General features: G+C 49.6%; 1 protein-coding gene across 1 annotated transcript; it reads left to right on the forward strand.

Annotated features, from left to right (window-relative positions):
* Positions 1-629: 629 nt before the first annotated feature.
* LOC116942040 (atrial natriuretic peptide receptor 3-like) lies at positions 630-21,900 on the forward strand. The gene is made up of 8 exons (XM_032953578.2): positions 630-2,155; positions 10,375-10,497; positions 11,013-11,182; positions 11,679-11,814; positions 12,221-12,315; positions 12,839-12,977; positions 15,117-15,201; positions 19,381-21,900. The coding sequence occupies exons 1-8, from the start codon at positions 1,342-1,344 to the stop codon at positions 19,490-19,492; spliced, it is 1,674 nt and encodes a 557-aa protein (XP_032809469.2). The 5' UTR covers positions 630-1,341; the 3' UTR covers positions 19,493-21,900.
* Positions 21,901-22,946: the final 1,046 nt, after the last annotated feature.

The raw sequence follows: 22,946 nt of genomic DNA on the forward strand, positions 1-22,946 counted from the left end.
AAACGCTTCAAATACAATAATGATATTTTATGGTGCGACATTACGCGTGTTTTTCTGCTGGTATTCGCAATGGACAGATGCGAGGCTGTAAGACGAATGATGAGCGAAGAGGAGATACAGGAGGATGAAATTGGTAGAAGGAAACAGGGGAAACGAAATAGAGAATAAGTGTAGATAATAGATGGGGGAATGGTGATGAACGAGGAACGAAGAGAGAGGGAAGAAGGGAGAGAATGAAAAAGAGAGGAAGGAGATAAGAGATAGAAGAGGAGGTAATTAAGGAACGAATGAGAGAAGGGGTGAGATGGGAGGCTATGAAGGATTAAGTGACACGGACTAAGTGACACGGAAAAATAGGTTTAGACTTAAAACTTTCGTGACTGCAGGAATTCACATTCTTGGTTCTTTCTGTAAAGTCACTTAGATAGAAAACTAAAATCCCACGACGTTTCGATGGCAACACAAGCGGCCTACTTTTCTCGCCACTTGAAGAAGACCGCTTGCGTTGCGATCGAAACGTCGTGGGTTTTGTGCTTTAAATTTAGATTTTTGTTTTCTATCTACGTAACTTTACCGATAGAACCAACAAAAAGAAAAATAGGTCATTGGAGAGGTGAGAGGGATGAGTGGAGTACTGAATCGAGGCGGCAGAGGAAGTCGAAGGCGAGGAGTACAGGAGGGGTAAGTTGATATAATAACTGGAATCACTCATGACATCTAGTCCCGTTTAACTGAAACCAGGTGCCCCTTTTTATGTCCAAACATCCCCCTTTGTGTAAAGTATCAGTAAACATCTTTAGCAAATCAAATCCTATTATTTGCTATTGTTTTAAATCAAACCCTGTGCTCACAAAGCAATTTCTCGCGCTCAAGGAGTTAATGGAATGTTGGATTCGCTCATTCTTCATTCCTAACTAGTTCTCCACCCTCCGCCAGCTCTCCCCCACCCAACCCACGAGGTGTGGTGGTACAGTCCAAACTCACTCATGGGCTCCTTAAAGTCAAGGTCTGCAACCGTGCAACTCATTCATCGGCCGATCGCCCAGCAGGAAGCAGGGATCAGAGAGCAGAGGGATCGGAGTGCTATGAGCGGAGAATCTTCATCTCCCCGCAGCACAATAAACGCACGGCTCTTAATTTCGCGTGCGCTTGACTGCAGCTCACCGTGCTATGCCTCTCTCTCAGTAGCCATCATGCAGGCAGCTGCATGTTAGGGCACTTTCTCGACGGCCCTCTTTTCATCTACTGATTTAATTATTTTATTTTGAACAGCATCGTTTAGACGCTTAGGCTACTGCCACTATTAGCCAATTTTGCTGGCCACCTCCGCGTGTCATAACTATGGGGAGACCGTTCAATGCGCACGCCCATGGGCTCCAGGCAGCGAAGACGATGCTCACGATGGTGATGCTGCTGATGGTGCCGACCTCACTGTGCGCACACAACCACGAGCGTGACCACGGCGACTCGCGCCTCGTGCGCGTGCTCGTCCTCCTGCCCGCCGACCGGGCTCGACTCTTCTCGCAGGCGCGCGTGCGTCCCGCCATCGAGTACGCGCGCGAAAGCGTGACCGGCAACGCTACCCTGCTGCCGGGTCACCGCTTCTCCATTCACTTCGCAGACTCGGGCTGCGGCAACGAAGCCCTCTTCTCAGCCGTGGACTTTTACACAGAGCACGGGGCCCCACACCTCATCCTTGGTCCCGCGTGCGAGTACGCGGCCGCGCCCGTCGCTCGCCTGGCCGTTCACTGGGGGGTCCCCATGGTGTCTGCAGGAGCCCTGGCCAGCGGTTTCTCCAGCAAAGGCCAGGCGTCTTCTGCGCCTCCGTCTTCTTCTTCTTCATCAACATCATCATCATCTCCCGCGTCATATTCCAAAGATGAATATCAGACTCTGACGCGGGTGGCCCCGGCGTACGCCCAGCTCGGTGCGCTCTTCCTGGCCATGTTCCGTCGCTTCAGCTGGAGCGGAGCCTCCCTAATCTACAACGACGACATGAAGGAGCGAGATTGCTTCTTCACCGTGGAGGGGATCCACCAGACGTTCGCGAAGCAGCACCGTGGATTCGAGCTGCAGCCCTTCTCCTTCGACAGTGAGCACCAGGACCTGGACTTTGGCGAGATGCTGGAGGGCGTCGTCCTCAGTGGGCATGCAGGTGCGGTTTGCGGTCGCGCGCTTTGTGTCTCTTTTCATATAGAAGCCGTGTAAAATATCAGGTCTCCGATGCGACTGTCGGGTTTCTCCCGCCGCCTGTCGTTGGGCATCATGTACGAGGTCTCGCCGCACGTGCAGGGAAGAAGCGAAGTTGCCGAGGAAACTCCCAACACGCGGAGGATCACGCCAGAACAGCACGCGGTAGAACACGAAGACGGGATACATCAGAGAGCTGGGCACCACAGCCAGAAAAACCTACGCGGTAGCATTCAGCAGAGTACTAGTATACAGTATTGTATTATGCGTGTATGTTGAACTTCTTTCGCACCGTACGTAGTCAACCGTGCTAATAGGAGGTATCTGTATACCATACAGTATAGACCAGTGGTTTGTCAACTCCTCAGTACAGCGTTATGTTATTTCCAACTATCAGGTCCGTGCAGTGTGTAGTGATTTGCAAATTAATAAAAAGATTGGTAATGATCACTAAAACGGGGCCGGTGGGGGTGAGTGTCGCGAGGACTGTAGTTGATAAGCAGTTGTCGACTGTTCGGTCAAGTGCTTGTTAGCGAGCACTTATTAAGGCCGCAATTGCTGAATTTGTCTCTACAAGTGCTGAAGTTTACACACCACAGCGGATTATAATGCCAAGTCGAACTCAGGTGAGGTCCGGGACACGTTTAGATATCACTCGCCACTGATGTTGGCCGTGCCTGGAAATCGAACTCAGATCGACGGGTTCGTAGCGCAGTGCGCTTTTCACTCCCAATACCAACATGTGCCTACAGTATAATATAGCACATATGTAATCATTATCATCATCATCAGTCACAATCCATCCACTGCTGAATCAGACTCCTGCTTTATTTAAATAAGGAGATAGGGAGACCCCCGAGTGGACAAGTCTCCTTATTAAAGGAGACCTCAGTGGGTGCCAAAAGCAATTCAGCACAGAACATAGACCTTATGGTGGAGCGGTGGTGTAGCGGTGATCGTACTGCGTTATGGTTGAATGGGTGAATGAACTTGTGAACGAATAAATGGTTTAGTGAATGGATTTTAAACTTAATAGGTAGGTGATTGAGTGCAAGAACGAGTAGGTACATAATTAAATGGATGAATGGATGAGTGGTTGATTGAATGGGTGAATGAATGAATTCGTGAATAAATCAATGGTTGAGTGAATTGATTGTAGAATTATTGAATAGGTGGATGAACCAGTGAATGAATAAGTTGAATGAATGAAGGAGTGGTTTAATGAATGGGTCAATGAATGATTGCATTATGAACTAAACATGTATACTATAATTGTAATGTAATAGGAACAATTAATGTGTTTCTGCGTGTCATCCACACAGACAAACATCCCCAGTAAAACTACATTGTCTTATGGGGCGAGAGTTGTGAGCATGCACCCATTAAGGCTGACACAGCAAAGCACATTCTGAATTGCAGGCATCCACCGCTAATTCAAAAGCTTCCATTTCCCGTGGTTAATCAATTTATAGACAACCAATATGAACTTCCCACCATGCGTTCCTTATTCCATAGGAACGTGGAATGTTTTAACCACCTGTTCTGAGCTGTTAAAAAGAGATGGGCACTCTCCGCATGTGCAATTGGTTCCTTCTCTTCACGAACTACCCCTTTTCACATCCCCTTTGAACCAAAAGCATCGAGGATACCTGCACCTACACCGAACCTTTTCATATTACCTCTGTACTGTTTTTTGATAAGCGTGTGTGTCGTCTTACGGCCGTGAAGCACCGAGTTTATTGCGCAACATTCCTTAAGGACCCCCGGACTATCTCTCTCTCTGCGATGTTAATGTTTTCATCTTTGTTATTGTTATCGCCATAGGCGGATTTTGCGGGGGCGGCGGGGGGGGGGGGCGCACGGGGGGTTCACAGCATCACAGATCTCCCGAGTAAAATAGCCAGACAGCTGACTCAACGGGATCATCCGTGCAACAAATAGCATAAACTTAACTAACAATTGAACGAAAAATACTCTGATATTTGTTCAAATATTAAATATCCAGCAGGCGCTTCAATTCGGTGTTTTGGATCTCCAGTCCCCATGTGCCCGCTCGGCACAGCAGTTCTTCGTGATTAACCAGCCGTCAGGTCCACGCATGCAACGTGCAGTGACTTAATTTGCATGTGAATAGAAACTATTTATGATCGCGAAAAGGCAGATTGTGGTCGCGCGGTCTGCAGTTCAAAGACACAACTTTAACTTAAAAAGCTCAAAAAGATAGTGCAAATAACATTAATATTAACTAGCTTCAATAAGGAATCTTATATTCTTATGGTAAAGCCATATCACAGAATTTAACACGGATTCAAAATGCCTTCAATTGCCAAGCTTGCAAATAGCACGAGACGACACAGACGTTCACGTTTCAAGTTTTTTGTTGTTTAACAAGTTGAGAACGCAACGAGAGCAGAACAGTATCATTTGCAAGCGTGACTAGAAGCCCCATTGCCTAAAACGTCAGCCTACTATGCACTCATTCTTGGAATTGGCCAAATAGCCCAACGTAGGAGCCTCCTGAAAGAGAGTCGTAAGGCTCAGTAAGGATAACAAAGACACGTGTTATTATATATGAAATGATATGTAATTATTATATATGTGCCAACACATGCAGTCAATTAATCAGGAAGATGGAAATTGTGTTTAAATCTGTGCTTGCATTAGCACTGCCGAAGTGTGAATTACGGCTGCCGATGACTGCACACAACAACAAGACTGTTCAATTTTGATTTAAAGCTTTCGTGACTGCAGGGATTCATATTATTGGTTCTTTCGGTAAAGTCACGTAGAAGGGAAACTAAAACAACAAAAAATATAACACAATAAATAATTAAAAAGAACCAAGAATAACAAGACTGTTCTCTACTGAGAAGGGCCGCACACGCTCTCCATGGGTGCACTGAATGCATTTGCACAGTAGATAAGCTATAAAACCTGGTCTTGTAAAGGAGGCAAATAGAGAATTGAAGGAAAATAAATTGGACGAAGGGTGCGACATAGAAATGCCGCGGCCATACGGAATGAAGATAATCGACATTCTTGGCCAAAAAAACGGCGTCTCAATTACGCGTCCCAGCGTCCATAGCTGGGATTCCTCCCCTGGTGCCAGGTTTCCCCCCACCCCCATCCTCCTCCACTTACCCCAAGTCCCTCACCTTTCCCTCTCACGGTGAAAACTCTTGAGACCCAGACACTGATATATTTATTGAGGTGCTGGTGACAGGAAGCGATAAAATACTTCCAAATTCATAATCATAGTATTACCAATACTTTACCCATGGCAGCCTTAACCTTTTTTTTTAAAGAGAAGATGAAGATATGCCATGCGCATGCGAGGGGGTAACTTTACCCGTTGGCTACCTCGCAGCCCCATACACCGCCTCTTGAATAGCCTTTTGTCTCTTTTTTAAGGCAGTGTTATTTACGCATGTGTTGATATTTTTCACAAATAAGAAGAGACTAAATTTTGATTTAAAGCTTTCGTGACTGCAGGGATTCATATTCTTGGTTCTTTCGGTAAAGTCACGTAGAAGGGAAACAATAAAATAAAAAAATAATAATAAAAATATAAAACAATAAAAAAAGATTTGTATTATTTTATTGTTTCCCTTCTACGTGACTTTACCGAAAGAACCAAGAATAAGAAGAGACTACATGTTAATGACCACTCATCCTCTCACTCTAGCTGATATCTTAAATGAAGTCGTGTAGTTTGTTTTAAATGGCCTAAGGTCTCATCCAGGACCTTCCTGAAAAAAATAATAGTTGAGACTCAATGAGCCATGCAGAAGGCCACTTAAGTATCCTGAGGAAAAACAAACTCCGCACACGCTTACGAAGATACGACATTCCTGCTGAACTCGCTGATGTGTCATCTTCTGGACACCCCGGAGCTCAGCAGCTGTGGAAGTGTCATACATCTACGTGATCCAACAACCCTCGCCTCCAAATATTGAGAGAGGATTGCTGCCCTACTGCCGCCCACCCCCCTCAGACGTGGAGGGTCAAGCTTTAAGACCAGTCAGTGATTTGATTTTGTTGATGGGCCACATGCCCCATGAGCCCCCAGAGGGTACTCAAACTCAAGTTGAAAAAAAGTCATCATCACGGCTCGTGTATCTGATGCCACCCACACCTCGCCATCGCTTCCTTCCTGCAGCACAGCGATTGCACACTCGACACTTGACCCACAAATCTGCTCCTACTGGTGATACCCTACATTGAGTTTGTGTGGTATGACATGATCGTCGGAGATGACGGTGGCTTGGGAAGCCTTCATCCAGCAGTGGATTGCCCGTGGCTGATGATGATGATGCGCATTTGGATGTTGTCAGCCTGTAACTTTCCACTGCTTTACAAAGGCATCGCCTCACTTTCTGCCATCACTTCCTTTCCTTCGTTATTCTTGTCCAGTCGTGGCCACAGAACTCTTTGATTTTGTCTCGCTGCTGCCATCTCTTTCCCCTGCGAGCTGCTCTCGGAGTTAACTTTGTCCATCCCTCGGTGTGTGCCGTCCATTTTGGCTTGTTCCATCCTCTGCGGTTATCTCCACCGCCGGCACCCCCCAAAATATGTCCCAGAATCGCCACTGTTTAGGTTTCTGTTGTCATAACATCTCGCTAAGAGTTTAGGAAATATCTTTTGGGCGCAAGGCGCGTTCTTCGCGGATTACCCGCGGATTTGAAGTGTATATACGTGTGTTTGCAGCACCTGGAAAGTACGTCTCATACACGAACGATAACGGGCAGCCACACTACCAGAGCGAGCTGTCGACTCATGCACACCTCGTGTGGTGGTGTGGTTAGCACCACGCCCCGAGAACTTGGAGAGGGCCAGAATGAGTTCAGGATTCTCCTCGCCGTTGATCTTGGCCGTGTCCGGCAATTGAACTCGGTTGACCGAGTCCATGGGGCTGTTGCACTGACTACTTCGCCACAGATCCCCGCACGAAAACATTCACATAATCAAACAAAGACCCCCCCGTATAGCCTGGTAGCCTGTAACAGACTGAAGGGGCACGTGCTGTTAGCGAGCACCTATGAAGGCCGGCACGGCACACAAAGGGTGTGGGTGGCCAACACCACGCCCGGCCGCCTTTGTCTTCCTAGTGGCGATGTTTACACATCGCACCAGGTACTCATTTGAGGCTGAGTCGACCTAGGGGAGGCCCAGGACCGGTTCAGATAATCGTCACTGGGTGTTGGTCGTGAGCAGTAATCGAACCCGGGTTGCCAGATTCGTAGCGCAGCGCGCTAACCGCTACACTGCCGCTCCCCACACACAATCAAACACCTCCTAACACGCAAACAAAATCACCCTAAACAACAACAATAACAACCATCACCGCCATTTGCCACTAAGTGGCGGTGACGTCACAACGGCGCTTTTGTGCCGGGCAAGGTGCACTTTGAAGTGTAAAGTGTCGACGGTTTGCTGGCAGGAGGTAACGGGACAGACACAGTTGGGTTGAATAACTAAGACGACTGACAGATGCACCACCTGTGCTGGTGTGCTCCCTGATGTGCCAACTCGCTGCGTTTTATTCGCCCAGCGCTCTTCTCGTTGTTGTGAGCGTCGCTCCTCTGTCCTCCGCTGTTGTTGAAGGGCGACTGCCTCCACTCCGTGAACTCTCTCCAAAGAGGCCAAACTCGACACCACTGATACCAGTCACGGCAAGTCCACTCAACACCACTTCCTCCTGTACAACATCAGCCTATCTCCTCTCTAGCCTTATCCGGTCAAACAGAAGCTGCTTGTGCGCGCGCGCACACACACAAAGGTAGATGCTCAATCATACCCATAAGTACACACAAATAAAAATACAAACACCCCCCCCCCCCCTCGTATAGCCTTAAAAAAACTGTTGGGGCAAATGCTGTTAGCGAGCACCTATGAAGGCTGGCAGAGCACACAAGATGATAGGTGGCCAGAACCACGCCCGGCCGCATTTGTCTTCCTAGTCGCGATGTTTACGCATCGTGCCAGGTACTCATTTGAGGCTGAGTCGACCTAGGGGATGCCCAGGACCGGTTCAGATAATCATCACTGGGTGTTGGCCGTGAAGCGGGAATCGAACTGGCATCGGCGGGCTCGTAGCGCAGCGCGCTGAGCGCTCCATTACCACGCACGCCCAGTGCAATAACACATTGTCAAGCACATGTGCAGGCGGTGTGCATCACAAAGTCGCTGCCATGGAACGTCTCGGACACTGACAGACGGAGCAAAATAAAAACCAAAACCAACTCTAAAACCCCAACCACGTATAAGGCTCGCGGTGGCGACGGCGCATCGATGCGAGATGCATTGTAAATCACGCGTAATGGTGCGGGGAAGGCGAGAGAGAATCCCGCCCTGTCCACGCCATCGTACAGAGATGGCAGAGATATGAATGATGTGCATGCGCGTTGTGGGAAGCGGTAGGTGCAGCAGTTCGCGTGCCGCGCTACGAACCCGGTGGCTCGAGTTCGATTCACGATCACCAACACCAGTGACAATTATTTGAACCGGTCCTGGGTTTCCCCTAGGTGGAATCAGCCTCAAATGAATACCTGTTGTGTTGTGTGTAAACATCACCACTGGGGAGACAAAGGTGGCCGGGCGTGATGTTGGCCACCCACCCCCTCGTGTGCCGCACCGGCCTTCATAGGTGCTCGCTAACAGCACCTGCCCCAACAGTCTGCTAAGGCTACACGGGGGATCTTTGTCCTTGTTGTGTGTGTGTGCATATGGGTAGTGGAGCGGACACTGCGCTACTAGTAACGCGGCGACGTAAGTTCCATTCTTCTTGCTGGCACAGACCCCCTCGACTACGTCGTGACTAATAGACGCTTGCTAACAGCACTTACGCCAATAATTAGCACGTCCCGAACAGCACGGTTGGCTACGTACGCTGCGAGCGAAGTTCATCACAGTTCGCACCGCTCGATATTGGGGGTGGGGGGGGTTGATGCCGTGCGCTTTGCGCGTGAATGCGTGAGCTCGTTATGGCACACGAGAGACGTCGCTCTCGCATAGGCCCGTCTTTATTGTTGTTCCGCTAAAATTCACAACGGCCAGCTCCGATTTAATGACAAAAAAAATATCCACGAGCGTCAAGGCGACCGCAACGAAGCGCGGTGCCGTTGCGTGTGTTTTCCCAGCGCTCCCTTATCTTCACCAGCGGGGCTTCCTCCTCTTAACTTCGCAACGAGAAACACAGATACGCCACGGCATGCGCTCATTGCATAAACGCGACGGACGAAGAGGCAGCGAGAAGAGAGAGAGGGAGAGAGAGAGAAAAAAAGAAAGCGTTTCATGATGTAGAGTCAATACGTGCATGGTTCCCGGTGGGTTCATTTCAGCTGCAACAGTTCGGAGAGACGTGTTCTCCCTCGCATGGTACAGCACTAGCGCGTGGGTTCGATCCCGGAGCCTGGCGATGCCTGTTGTATATTTGGAGTCCTGCGTGTTCTCGCTGTCCCCGTGGTGGTCGCGTGGATTGTTCTCCGGGTTCCTCGATATTTAGACTCAACACGCGTTTAGATTATTTGGCTGCTACTATGAAGTCCCACGTGTGATGATGATGATATCGTTCGTTCGATGAGCTATCATGTGTGACCAGGTCACCTTTCGAATACCTCAGTGGGCTTTACCTTGTAAATAAAAGCTTGTTGAGTTTATTTTGGAACGCCACATCCACATCACCTTATTTTGTCCTAACCCCGTTCAGAGAATTATTGGAATATATGGAGCTACTCTATCGGATTATTTTGCATAGGCATGACTTACGCCGATAATCATGAATCCAGGCCAGCGTCTCGCAGCGTGAATCAAGTCACTTGTGCCACGTGTAGCAGTCTAACCCTGGGCTCGCATTGCCACTTGGTAAATTCTTCTTCCCCTTTCCAAAATGCAGGTTCGATGGGGTGAGTGATCTGGCCTGGAGAACAAGAAAAGACGTTACTCTTTTTTAAAATATATATTTTTTTAACCCAAAATCATTGCAACTGAATTATAGGCATGCCATCATCAGACACAGTGTCCATTCCATGCCCATAATCAATATCACGGTCATGTGGAATTTCCATTGCTTGTTGACTCAGGCCGACAGTGGAGTTTGAGCGCTGACCCGATGACGATTTAAGCTACAGGACGAACTCTCGACTCGACGTGGACTCGCTGTGTTTTTTTTTTCTCTCGTCTCAGTCGTGATCATTTGTGCCGGAGCCGACTCGGTGCGCGAGATTCTTCTGGAGGCGCACAGGAAGGGCATGACCGGTGGGGACCACGTGTTCTTCAACATCGAGCTCTTCAACAGCACCCAGTACGGTGAGGGAGCAGCGCGAACTATACCCAGAACCCTTGGGGGGGAATCCTCGCCCTGAGGCAAGAGCCCCAATTGACCGCCCAGCGTACAAAATAACTCAACACACTCGTCAACGCCTTTAAAGGAGAAAAAAAGGTATATAAATATCGGGTAACGGGCCTTCTTCATAGCAAAGGGCCTTCTTCGTACGCAATGTTGTGGATAATTACGCGTGAAAGCATAAATAAGCAGAACTCTTATTCTGTATTCCCACGTTAAACAAAGAAATCCGTGTTTCCATCGGGCTGTTATTGACTTTTCAGATCAATACTGTACTATCCTGCCAGCATTTGTTGACGCAAGCTCTTGGAGTGTGTCTCCCGTAATTAAACTAACGCGAAACAAGTTCTGAAGCGTATCGTGAGAAGGTGGTTGCGTCCCAGCCACCGAACAACAGGCCCAGCATTACTCGGATGAAAAGGAAGAAAGGGGGGGGGGGGTGGGGGCGCAGTTGTTGACTGACGGTGGATGGGTTCAGGTGACGGCCGGTGGCGGCGTGGTGACGGGCTGGACGGGGAGGCGCGCGCCGCGTTCCGCGCGCTGCGCACCGTCACCCTGCTCCGCACCCAGCGGGCCGAGTTCGACTCCTTCTCCGTGGAGATGAAGCGCCGCTCCCGCGAGACCTTCAACTTCAGCTACGACGACAACGTGAGCGCGACGGGAGGGTCGGGTCGGGTTGGGTAGGGAATGGAGGGAGCAAGAGAGATGGTGAGGGTGCTGGCGCTTGGGGTGGAGAGATTCAGGGGGGCGGCGTGGGGAGGTAGCGATTGTATTTGGTGGTGGTTAAATGGTTGTATGACGGTGGTTGCGGTTGTTTGAGTGACTAGGTGGTTTTGGTGGTAGTTGTGTGAGCGCGTTGATGGCGGTGTTGGTTGCCCGTTTAAGTGGGTGGCAGAAGTTCTGGTGGAGGTGATTGAATGTGCGAGAGAGGGAGTGTATTGCGTTGGTTGTTGTTCGAGTGAATTCATGGCAGGAGGTTGTGGTTTTGTGTGAGTGAGTTTGATGGCGGTGGTGTTGGTGGTGGCGGCGGTGGAGGTGTTCGCGGTGGTGTTGGATATTTTTGCGAGTCGGGCAGCGGTAGTTGCCGGCCACGCGAGCGAGCTGATGATGGTCGGCGTCTGCCCGTGCGCCCGGTCGCTCGCAGGTGAACATGTTCGTGGAGGGCTTCCACGACGGCGTCGTTCTCTATTCGCTCGCTCTGCACGAGGTCTTGGAGGCCGGCGGCTCCATCAGCTCGGGCCGGGACATCGTGACGAAGATGTGGAATCGCACCTTCCAAGGTGAGACTCATGCTGCTGATGATGATAGACCATGGATAATGATGATTGTGATGGATAGACTAATTAATTAATTCATTCATCGCGCATAGTCAGTGAAAGACCGTTGCGCCAAACGTGTGACCTCTTGCGACGGCATTCGCAAGAACTGCCCTTGCTGCCATACACTGGTGTCCCGAGTGACTTATTTGATCCACGCATCACGGTGGGAGGGCGGGCGCCATTTCTTTGAGTTTCGCAGTCCTCACTTGGAACGTCAAATCTGCCAACCGAAGTGCAGTCATTTCCTGGCGTTGCGCATCAAGATGGCCGACGTGTCCACAACGTGGCAATCGTCCCCCTCGAACTGAGCTCTCAGTCGCAAGGAGACCGATCGACTAATGCTGATTATGTTATATTTTCCCATCAGGCATTGCAGGACCAGTGACCATAGACCAGAATGGAGACCGTGTCGGAGACTTCTCGGTGTTAGCGATGGATGATGGAGAAGATGGGGGGCAAATGGTGAGCCCCCCCCCCCCCACTTTCCCCCTTACCCACCCCCCCTATCCTCTTATCGTGTAGCTTTCTAGCTACGCACAAAGGCTGTGTGTGCGCCAGGCTGTCCAACACAAGTTTGAAACTTCAATAATGAGAACAAGACTCTAAAGGGCCCATTAGGAATGTGATTGCTGAGCATTATAGAGATGCACCACTTCTTCGATTAAATAAAATGCTTAAGCTTAGGATGCATGTATGGAATCAATGTGTATCAGATTCAACTCAAATACGATAAGTCCTCACTTTAATGTGAATTTTCAATTTGGGAACACTTTGGGGGCACGACGCAGAATGCGCCCGTTATAAAGAAGGATGTATGCCGTTATAACACGGTTTCTGAGCAGTTGATGAACTACTTTCTTAAGCTATGGTAAAATAAAAAAAATAGTTAATAGTAAATAGTTTAGGTTAGATTCATCTGTTTGGGCAGCGTCTTTGCCATGCATTACCCCCTGGCTCACGGTAGCGTGCGCCGTGACCGTTGCAGGTGGTGGCCAACTACTACGGGCGGACGGACAGCTTCGACGAGGTGGCTGGGGCACGCGTGTCTTGGCCACAAGAAGCCTTGGCGGTGATGACCCCCCACGGCACGCAGCTGGCTCCCCACGAGTGTGTGTGCCACGCCTGTGAGTAGGCCCCGCGCCAGCGGTCACATCCCACGGCTCATCCATCTCGTCCACATCATCATCATCGTCGAGGTCGCCGTCGTTTCATTAGTTAATGAAATGTTAATATATAAGGGAATTGGACTGATTCACTCCGCTGGCGAGTCTATGGATTGTTACGATTTAGGGTCGAAATTCTAGACAAGAAAATGTTTTTGTTTACATCACGTATATACTGTATGTTGAACTTCTTTTGCGCCGTACGTAGCCAACCGTGCTAATTGGAAGTGTGGACGGTAGCGCGTTAGTTGGCTGCAGGAATTACATGAACCCTGCTGTCACGTGACGAGAGTGCGATATGATGGAGTCAGCCTATGCGATTTGAAAGTATTTTTTTCATTTAGGATTTCTCAAACTGTCATCTCAAAGTCCATCGACACGCAGCTTTCGGCATGCATTTACAAGATACAAGCCATTTGTTTGAGGGCTCTTTTTTGGGTTCCAATGCTCATCTGACCGTCACTCTACACGGAGGGATGCGTTCCGAATCCGTGCAGAAAGAATCCATGCCGAGTGAAGACCAGGTGGATGCCTACATATGACTTCTACTTTAGTCTTGGCGGGCTTAATCGTTCTAAGTAGGTTTTTACTACCGTTGACCCCACCACATAACTCCCAACTCCCCAGCACAACCAGTAAATGCTCACTGCTGGCACGGGCTAGGCCTATTGAAATTCCGTACGGCTCGCCGGGCATAAAAAAAAATGTGCCTGTGTTATTTGGTTCAACACACGCTGTATGCAAATTCGATTTCATCTCTCCGCTTGACCGACTGCCCGTTTCTCATTACAAAGCAAGAGCATGCCGGCTGTCATCCTTAAATCCTCAGCCTTGGGCCGTGCGGCTTATTGACGCATGGATGGAGGGGAATTTTTTTTCTATTCGGTCGTGTTTTATTTTTAGTTATTATGCCATGGAGAGACTGGCTCCTGCCACCAGAATATACAATTTCTACCGCTGGTTCATAGCCATCAGCGGAGATCAGCATTGCTGCTAGCTTTAAGAGAGTCAGCTTGATTTTTAATGATAACCGTGAGCAGCAGCAGACTTTTCCCACTCTCGGTCGGCTTGAGCGTCACGCTCCAAAGGAATCGAATTACTTGGTTCACTGATGATGGGGAGTATATTTATTTTTTAAGTACGAGATATCGAGTGAATGAAACGCTATGCACTATAAGCAGTCATTTTTGCGGGAACAATAAAAAAAAGTTTTTAAAAACTATTTTGCTAGTCACTGGCATGCACGATGAAGCCAAATTTCAGCTTTCTGTTCCTTCCTGAACATCATGAGAATTTGCATAAATCACTCACTCACACCTGTCATAATATTCAATCCGTGAACGGTTATTACATCTACTGCTTTCCGTTTCCTTTTGATTTGTGACATGCTAACGGGAAAACGGAGTGGTCGCTTCGCGAAATGTCAATAAACGCACGGTTCTTGGAGCGTGTCTGTAACTCAGGGCATGTCATGCCGGTGGAAATGCCATTCCATCCACTCGAGATAGGACGCCCTCGTCTTTCATTCACGGATGGGTTGACTGTGTTTTATATTTTACTTTAACCCATACGGGAAACTCTTGAGACGATGAATCTCTTTTGTAAGAGACGCCTTGGCATGCACGATGGATCTTGCACATAGCCTTACACACCTACCCCTATAGCTTGGTCATGTGTTCCCATTCTCCTGTGGATGTCTGACGGATTAACCTATCCCTGCCATACAATTCTGGAATTCCCACCACCGACTCTGCGGTGCTGTAACCAAGGGGGTGAGCGCCACCCTACGCTCGCCTCTGATTTGCATGGCTGGCTACGTGCAGTGCAAAATAATTTAAACATACATGTGAGTGAGAAATCATTTTGAGATTGAACTTGTCGATGTGTTCTCTCCGTGACCACAACACTTTTACACATTATGCATCTTCACTACACACGATGAAGGGGTGGGGAGGAGGGGGTTTGAGAATCGGACGGGGTGGGGGGTGGTGGTCCCCACTCAATTCCGAGCACCGGGACTCATGCCTGCCAAGTTGCCCACACACCGCTACCGCTAAACGACTCACTGTGAGTTTGCGTCTCCCCCGCTGTGCACGCCAGACGGACTCGGAGACGCCAGCACCGTTGCGATCATCGTCGGCTTCCTGCTGGTCTGCGCGCTTCTCTTCGCCACTTTCGTCTTCAGGTGAGTGCCCGGCTATGCCAGGTGTGTGTGTGTGGGGGGGGGGGGGGGGGTTGGTCGTGTGTGCTTCTCCGCACAAGCGACGTGTGGCGCAAGCAAGCCACAACTGAAGCGACCGTTGTGGTTCCCTTCACGTGGAGCGTACCACACGGCGGCAAGGTCGGCGGTCAGGGCGTGTCGGGGCCGCGGGGTCGTCTCACAGGCGAAGTTCTAGACGCTGACCAGGCCACGCCATCGCACGTCCCAATTTCGGGTAGACAAGGCACCTCGGTTGTTGCAAAGTTTGACAGCTATCCTCGAAGGACGCCTCTTCCAGTTTCATCATCACTGCCATCCGGCTTTAGGTCTTCCTACCCGGTCGACGACCCCTGGCCGGTGCCGCTCCAGCGGCTCTGTCGGTGACCTGCCCTCCTCCAGCCTGCTGTGCACGTCTCCGACACACACCGCGATCTCCTCTTCCCGATTATATCTACGAGACTATCTTGTCACCTTCTACGCCAAACCTTCCATTGGTTACTTAACGTCCTCTGTAATCACGTGCTTTCAAAGGCCAGAAGCATTTAAAAATATATATTTTACTTGTTATTAATGTTTTTGAAGCGTGTATATGTGCACGCATAACAAGATTCAATTATTGATCGCCACGTGATCCACCAACCCCATTTCTAGTTGTCTAGATGACATCATGGGCACTACACAAGGCCATATATTTTGTATTGGACACACACACACACACCCATTCACACTCTGACAAAATAAAGTCAAAGACCACCCATATAGTCTTATAGACAGTTGGGGCAAGTTCCGTTAGTGACCACCTACTAAGCCTTAAGGGCTCACGTTAAGGAGGGGGGGGGGTGCAGCCAATATCATGCTCAGTCACTTTAATCTCCCCAGTGCGTGTGTTACACACCACACCAGCGACCCACTTAACGCTGAGTTGGCGTTAGAGAAGAGCAGGGACCGTGCAGATATCATTCACCGCTGATTGTTAGCTGTGGACGGGAATCAAGCTCGGATTGTTATAGGTTTGTAGCGCGGTTCGCTAGCCACTACGCCACTGCAAAGACAAAGCTCCGCCCTATAGCCTACACATACTCTTAGGGTAAGTGCTGTTTGCGAGCACATATGAAGGCCGGCACGGTACATATGGGTGGCCAGCACCACGCTCGACCACCTTTGCCTCCAGCGGCGATGTTTACACACCGCACCAGGTATTGATTTGAGGCTGAGTCGACCTACGGGAGTCCTATGACCGGTTCACATAGTTGTCACTGGTGTTGGCCGTGAGCGGGAATCGAACTCGGAGAGTGAAGTTCGTATGCAGCGCGCTGACCGCGACGCCACCGCTCCCCACCCCACTCTCTCTCTCTCTCCCACGTGCATTCTCATTTCCATGTCAATGCTATCAGCCAGACACAAAGCAAAAGCCCCGGGGATTTAAATTCACACGCGCCTGACCTCCCTAGATCCTTCCACAGCCACCACTACAAGCACCATTACCAGCACCACCAATGCGACCACCAGCACCAAAGACAAAGATCCCCCGTGTAGCCTTAACAGACTGTTGGGGTAAGTCCCGTTAGTGAGCACCTATGAAAGCCTGCACGGCACACGAGGGGGTAGGTGGCCAGCACCACGCCTGGCCGCCTTTGTCTTCTTAGTGGAAATGTTTTTACACATCACACTAGGTACACATTTTGAGGCTGAGTCGACTTAAGGGAGGCCCATGACCGGTTCAGATAGTCGTTACTGGTGTTGGCCGTGAACGGCATCGAACTCGGGTCACCGGGTTCGTAGCGCAGCGTGCAAATCACTGCACTACCGCTCGCCACAGCACCACTACCAGTAACACCAACAGCACCAACACCCACCACCACAAGCAACGCCACCAAATCTTTATAAACACCACAATCACTACCACCGTAACAACATCAACCACCACATCATAGCCAGCAACACCGAGGGCACCATCAACCGTCACCACAACACGGCAACAACAATGACCATCACCAAGACCACTGCAACGCGAGGAGTACAGCTCGCTTAAAGATAAGAACCTTGAAGCCCTCTGGAAAAATATATTTCACGAATATATTTCATGATAAACTATGCTTGTCCCTTGTATAATACCCTTCCGCCCTCCCTTACTAATGATCTACTACCGTGGATCGCCATTAATATATCTTTTTTTTATCAGTAGCACTTCACGTTGTAACGTTTGGACATTTAGCTCAACGAGCAATCTTACTCCCTTTTTATAATTAACAGTGGACCTTAAGTGACTTACGGGAAGGCGGGGGATGGATGGGTGGTGGTGGTGGGGGGATTATCGGTTAAAGAAAGACACGACTCAAGTAAAACATATCTCCCATGTTGTAAATCAGCTGACAAGTGCGCAAAGAAGTCATGCAGTTCAAAAGTCAGAAGTTTAGATGTGGAAGCATGCAGGCCCAGGACTGGCCACAGGGCAACATCCCTGGCAAAGCCTTGGTGGGCCGGTCCATTCCAAACGCCGGTTTGTGTTTGTTTTTTTTTCGCCCAGCTCAAATGTGCCAATGGGATCGCATGGTAAAATCACGCTAACACGTCACACCGCAAATCTTGCTACTGGTATGCAGTTGGTCGCACGACAACCATTTAACAAAAACAATAATTGCCCATGGCCGAATTTGGCCCGGTTAGTTTACAAATGCCTGGCGCCAATTTTTAGTCCCACTCCGTTTACTGGTTTGCATGCTTGAGTTGACGCCGAGAGACAGAACGAGGAACACGTGGAGAGTACTTTCTATACATAACGCACCCCAGAGACGTCATATCGGCCGTGAAGTAAAGTCAGTGGGTTCGGGCACAGGACACGTAGCCGCAATCAGGGACGATTCGTGCGTCGGTGATCGAGACTAATGGACGAACTAACTGGCAGCCAAAGGTGTAAATATTAATGTGTTGTTAAACCCGCCAACACCCGACACAGCCAATTAGTAAGGTTTGTCACGAAAACAGAACATGCCAATTCGTTACTAGTACAGCACACCGCTGTAATGGTGAGCAAATCCACAACATTTACAATCTGAGTACGACGTTTCTCCAGTATATAATTACAGCTGGCATCATCAGGCGGCAGACAGATTTGTTCTGCTTACGTGACAAACCTTACTATTCGGCTGTGTCGGGTGGTGGCGGGTTTAACGACACATTTATATTCATGCGATCTAACCCAAAAAAACCCCGTATCATGGATGATATTTGTCGCCAAAGTGTACGTGCTAAACACACCTGATAGGTGCTGGCCACCCACCCCCTCGTGTGCTGTGCCGGCCTTCACATGTGCTCGCTAACAGCACTTGCCCGAATAGTTTATTAAGGCTATACGGGGGGTCTTTGTCTTTGTGCACACCCGAGGCTACAGGTGTACGAGGCTGTCCAACACAAGCTGGGTGCGCCAGAGAGATGGAGCGATGAAATGATCTCGTGTGGAGAAGCTAGACGGAGCTAGCGAAAGTATTGAGGAGGCCTTCAGCCAGCAGTGAATAGATCATGGCTCATGGTGATGACGTTGTAGAAAAGGAGAGTAACTATTAGGGGGCGGCTCGTATTCTTTGGGCGCCAGGGTAGCGAAATGTGAACTACCTCACCTGGTATACAGGAGGTGGTGGGTTCGATCCTGACCCTGACGCCGATATATTTGGAGTTTACATGTCTCTTTCTCCGCGATTTCGTGGATTAATTTTCTCTGATTCCCCCGATTTATTCCTCTACATTTAGAAACATGCGTTCAGGGTATTTAATTTTGCCGTCATAAATTTACACATAAGCCACTTCGTTGAGCTATCATTTGTAGGCCAGGTCGCTTCTGAAAAAGAGCTATATAGCTCAGTGGGCCTTACCTGGTAAAATAAAAAAAAAATAGTTTATCGTAAATAGTCACGGCTACGGCTCGGTCTCGAGGACAGTTCTGCTCGGGCACGAGTGGCTCAATCTTGGCTTGGCTCAGGCTCAGCTCCCCGGAGTCTGGCTGGGACCGTTTTCAGAGCCGGCTCAAGTTAAGCACGGCTTCGAGCCAGCTCACTTCCAAGCCTGCGCCAATCCGTGATCAAGAATACGGGTCTCTTGAGGATGCTCACGATGCTGCTGCTGCTTCTGCTGCTTCTGCTAATTGTGATTCTGATGGTGATGACTCAGGAGGCTGTACGAGGTGCGCGTGAAGAGGCGGACCTCTTCGCTGGGAGACGACACCGAGAAACACAGGCAGCTCCGACAGGACTCAGTCCGCTCGCACTTCACGGCCGCATAGAACCCGCGTCCAGCAGCAGCAGCAGCACCACCAGCAGCACCAGCAGCACCAGCAGCACCAGCAGCACCAGCACCAGTAGCACCAGCAGCACCAGCAGCACCAGCAGCACCAGCAGCACCAGCAGCACCAGCAGCACCAGCAGCACCAGCACCAGTAGCACCAGCAGCACCAGCAGCAGCAACACCAGCAGCAGCACCAGCAACACCAGCAGCACCAGCAGCACCAGCAGCACCAGCAGCAGCACCAGCAGCACCAGCAGCACCAGCAGCAGCACCACCAGCACTAGCAAGCAGCATCGTCATCAGCACCACCAGCCGCAGTACCACCAGCCGCAGTACCACCAACCGCAGCACCACCACCGCATGCAGCAGTGGTATCATAACTAGCACCGCCACTACTACGAGTAGAGTAGCAGCAGCAGCACCAGCAGTATCAGCAGCACCAGCAGAATCAGCAGTATCATCAGCACCAGCAGCACCAACAGTATCAGCAGTATCAACAGTATCAGCAGCACCAGCAGCACCAGCAGTATCAGCAGAATCAGCACCACCAGCAGCACCAACAGTATCAGCGGCACCAGCAGCACCAACAGTATCAGCAGCACCAACAGTATCAGCGGCACCAGCAGCACCAGCAGCAGCAGTATCAGTAGTATCAACAGTATCAGCAGCACCAACAGCACCAACAGTATCAGCAGTATCAGCAGCACCAACAGAAACAACAGTATCAGCAGCACCAACAGTATCAGCAGTATCAGCAGCACCAACAGTATCAACAGTATCAGCAGCACCAACAGTATCAGCAGTATCAGCAGCACCAACAGTATCAGCAGTATCAGCAGCACCAACAGTATCAACAGTATCAGCAGCACCAACAGTATCAGCAGTATCAGCAGCACCAACAGTATTAGCAGTATCAGCAGCACCAACAGTATCAACAGTATCAGCAGCACCAACAGTATCAGCAGTATCAGCAGCACCAACAGTATCAGCAGCACCATCAGCACCAACAGTATCAGCAGTATCAACAGCACCAGCAGCACCAACAGTATCAGCAGCACCAGCAGCACCAACAGTATCAGCAGTATCAACAGTATGAGCAGTATCAACAGTATCAGCAGTATCAGCAGTATCAGCATCACCAGCAGTATCAGCAGTATCAACAGTATCAGGAGTATATAATTGGTTCTTTCGGTAAAGTCACGTTGAAGGGAAACAATAAAATAATATATATAAAACAATAAAACAATATCAGCAGTATCAACAGTATCAGCAGTATCAGCAGCACCAGCAGTATCAACAGCACCAGCAGCACCAGCAGCACCAGCAACATTCGCAAGATTAACATCGGCAACATTATAAAACACCACCACTTTCATTAGTATCACGAGCGACAGCAATCCCAGAATCAGCACAAGCAGCAGCATCAGCATCAGTACAAACAACAGAGCTGGAAGCAGCATCAGCAGCAGTACCACCAGCACGAGCAACCATGAATTAGCAGCAGTGCCACCAACAACTAGCACCACCACCATCATCGACAACACCATCATTATCACTAGCAACAACACTACCACTATAGCAATTACCATCACCATCAACGTCGTCATCAGAACCATACGAATCACAATCACTTCTGGCATCGTCATACAATCACCACGAACACCATCGTAAGAAGACCACTACAGTCATCACCTTCATCGTCACAATCGGCAGCAGCTGCTGTTTGTTGACGAAACATCACCGCCACCACAAATGATGGAAACAAAGTCTGATTTATAACGCGCACAAAATGGCGTGCAAGCGAGTCGCTAACACAAGCCAGATGAGTAATTCATCCATCAAATAGACACCGCCAATCAACTCCATCATCATCATTTTTCATGATGATGATAATACACCCGTCACATCATCTTCAGCAGCTGCAGCTTCAGCCACCACCATCATCACCACCATCATCATCATCACCACCATCATCATCATCACCACCACCATCATCATCATCACCACCATCATCATCATCACCACCATCATCACCACCATCATCATCATCACCACCACCACCACCATCATCATCATCACCACCACCATCATCATCACCACCACCATCATCACCACCATCATCAGTTGCAGCAGAAATCCCACCATCATCATCACCCGTGTTATTTATAGTTCCCCTGTCCTACCGCATATTTGTCGTAGATGATATCCGTGGCTCGTGACTGCATTGTAAATTACGGGATGGGATCAAATTATTTTTTTGAACACGGGAACAATTGTTTGTGTTGTTGTTAGAAAGCCAGCCGTTGTATTTCAATATATTCGCCATTATCGCTGCACCACTCTACTGTACTGTATTTAAAATCTAACGTTATAGTTTATGATTATGTAAATAAAGATGTGACATTGTATGGAGCCAGTGTACTGTTTGGTGCGTACACATCTGTTAAGACCGATGGGGGTGAGTGCTGTTCGCGAGTAACACGTTCAGCACCACGCCCAGCCAGCCACCTTTGTTAGCCACAGTCGTGGTGATGTTGACGCACCGCACCAGGCATTCATTTATTTAAAGCTGAGTCGACCTAGGCGTGGCCCAGTACCGGTTCAGATATTTGCTACGAATGTTAACCGTGGGCTGTAATTGTGCTCAGGTCCGCCGATTTCGTATCGCAGTTCGCTAACCACTACACGACCGCTCCTCACCCACAAATACGATGATGGTGCTGGTTACCCACCCATGAATTTGCCGTGCCGGCCTTCATCGGTGCTCGCTAACAGCACTTGTCCCAACAATCTATTAAAGGCTATACTGGGGATCTTTTGTTTAATTTGTATGCATGTACGTGTATGCACATCTGAATGTATGTATGCATCGTGTGTGTGTGTAAATCCGTGTATGCGGAGCGGTGGTGAAGTGGTAAGCGCGCTGCGCTACGATTCCGGCAACTCGAGTTCGTATTCTCGCTCACGGCCAACAGCAGAGACGAATATCTGAACTGGTCCCGGGCCTCCCCTCGGTTGACTCAGCCTCAAATGAGTGCCTGGTGTGGTGCGTAAAAACATCGAGACAAGGTGAGACAAAGGTGGCCGGGCGAGGTGCTGGCCACCCACCCCCTCGTGTGCCGTGCCGTCCTTCGTTGGTGCTCGCCAACAGCACTTGCCCCAACAGTCTGTCAAAGGCTACACGGGGGATCTTTGTCTTTGTTGTGCGTATGTGTGCGCGCCTGAGCGTGTGTGCCCAACGCTTGCACGTCACAAACAGGACTTTCGCCCATCGCAAGCGCATTTGAATCCAGAGTAAATACCCCAAACATGTGCGTGGGTTTATGAAGGCTGGAATGCGCGGCTCCTAGCAGAGCTACCATTGCTACTGCTACAACGCCGAACATTATTGTTATTATTATTCGGAGTGGGGGAACAGCTCTTTTGAACTGCATTTACCCACCCCCCCCTGG

This window comes from Petromyzon marinus, chromosome 13 (assembly GCF_048934315.1).
Source record: "Petromyzon marinus isolate PM22_M1 ecotype Great Lakes invasive population chromosome 13, UKy_Petmar_22M1.pri1.0, whole genome shotgun sequence".
NCBI lineage: Eukaryota > Metazoa > Chordata > Hyperoartia > Petromyzontiformes > Petromyzontidae > Petromyzon > Petromyzon marinus.

Excerpts from the sequence above, each read along its gene's own strand:
- LOC116942040 (XM_032953578.2), top strand. The coding sequence starts at position 1,342 with ATGGGGAGACCGTTCAATGCGCACGCCCATGGGCTCCAGGCAGCGAAG. Across the intron at positions 11,183-11,678 it reads ACTTCAGCTACGACGACAAC|GTGAACATGTTCGTGGAGGG; the intron begins GTGAGCGCGACG and ends GGTCGCTCGCAG. Across the intron at positions 11,815-12,220 it reads GTGGAATCGCACCTTCCAAG|GCATTGCAGGACCAGTGACC; the intron begins GTGAGACTCATG and ends TTTTCCCATCAG.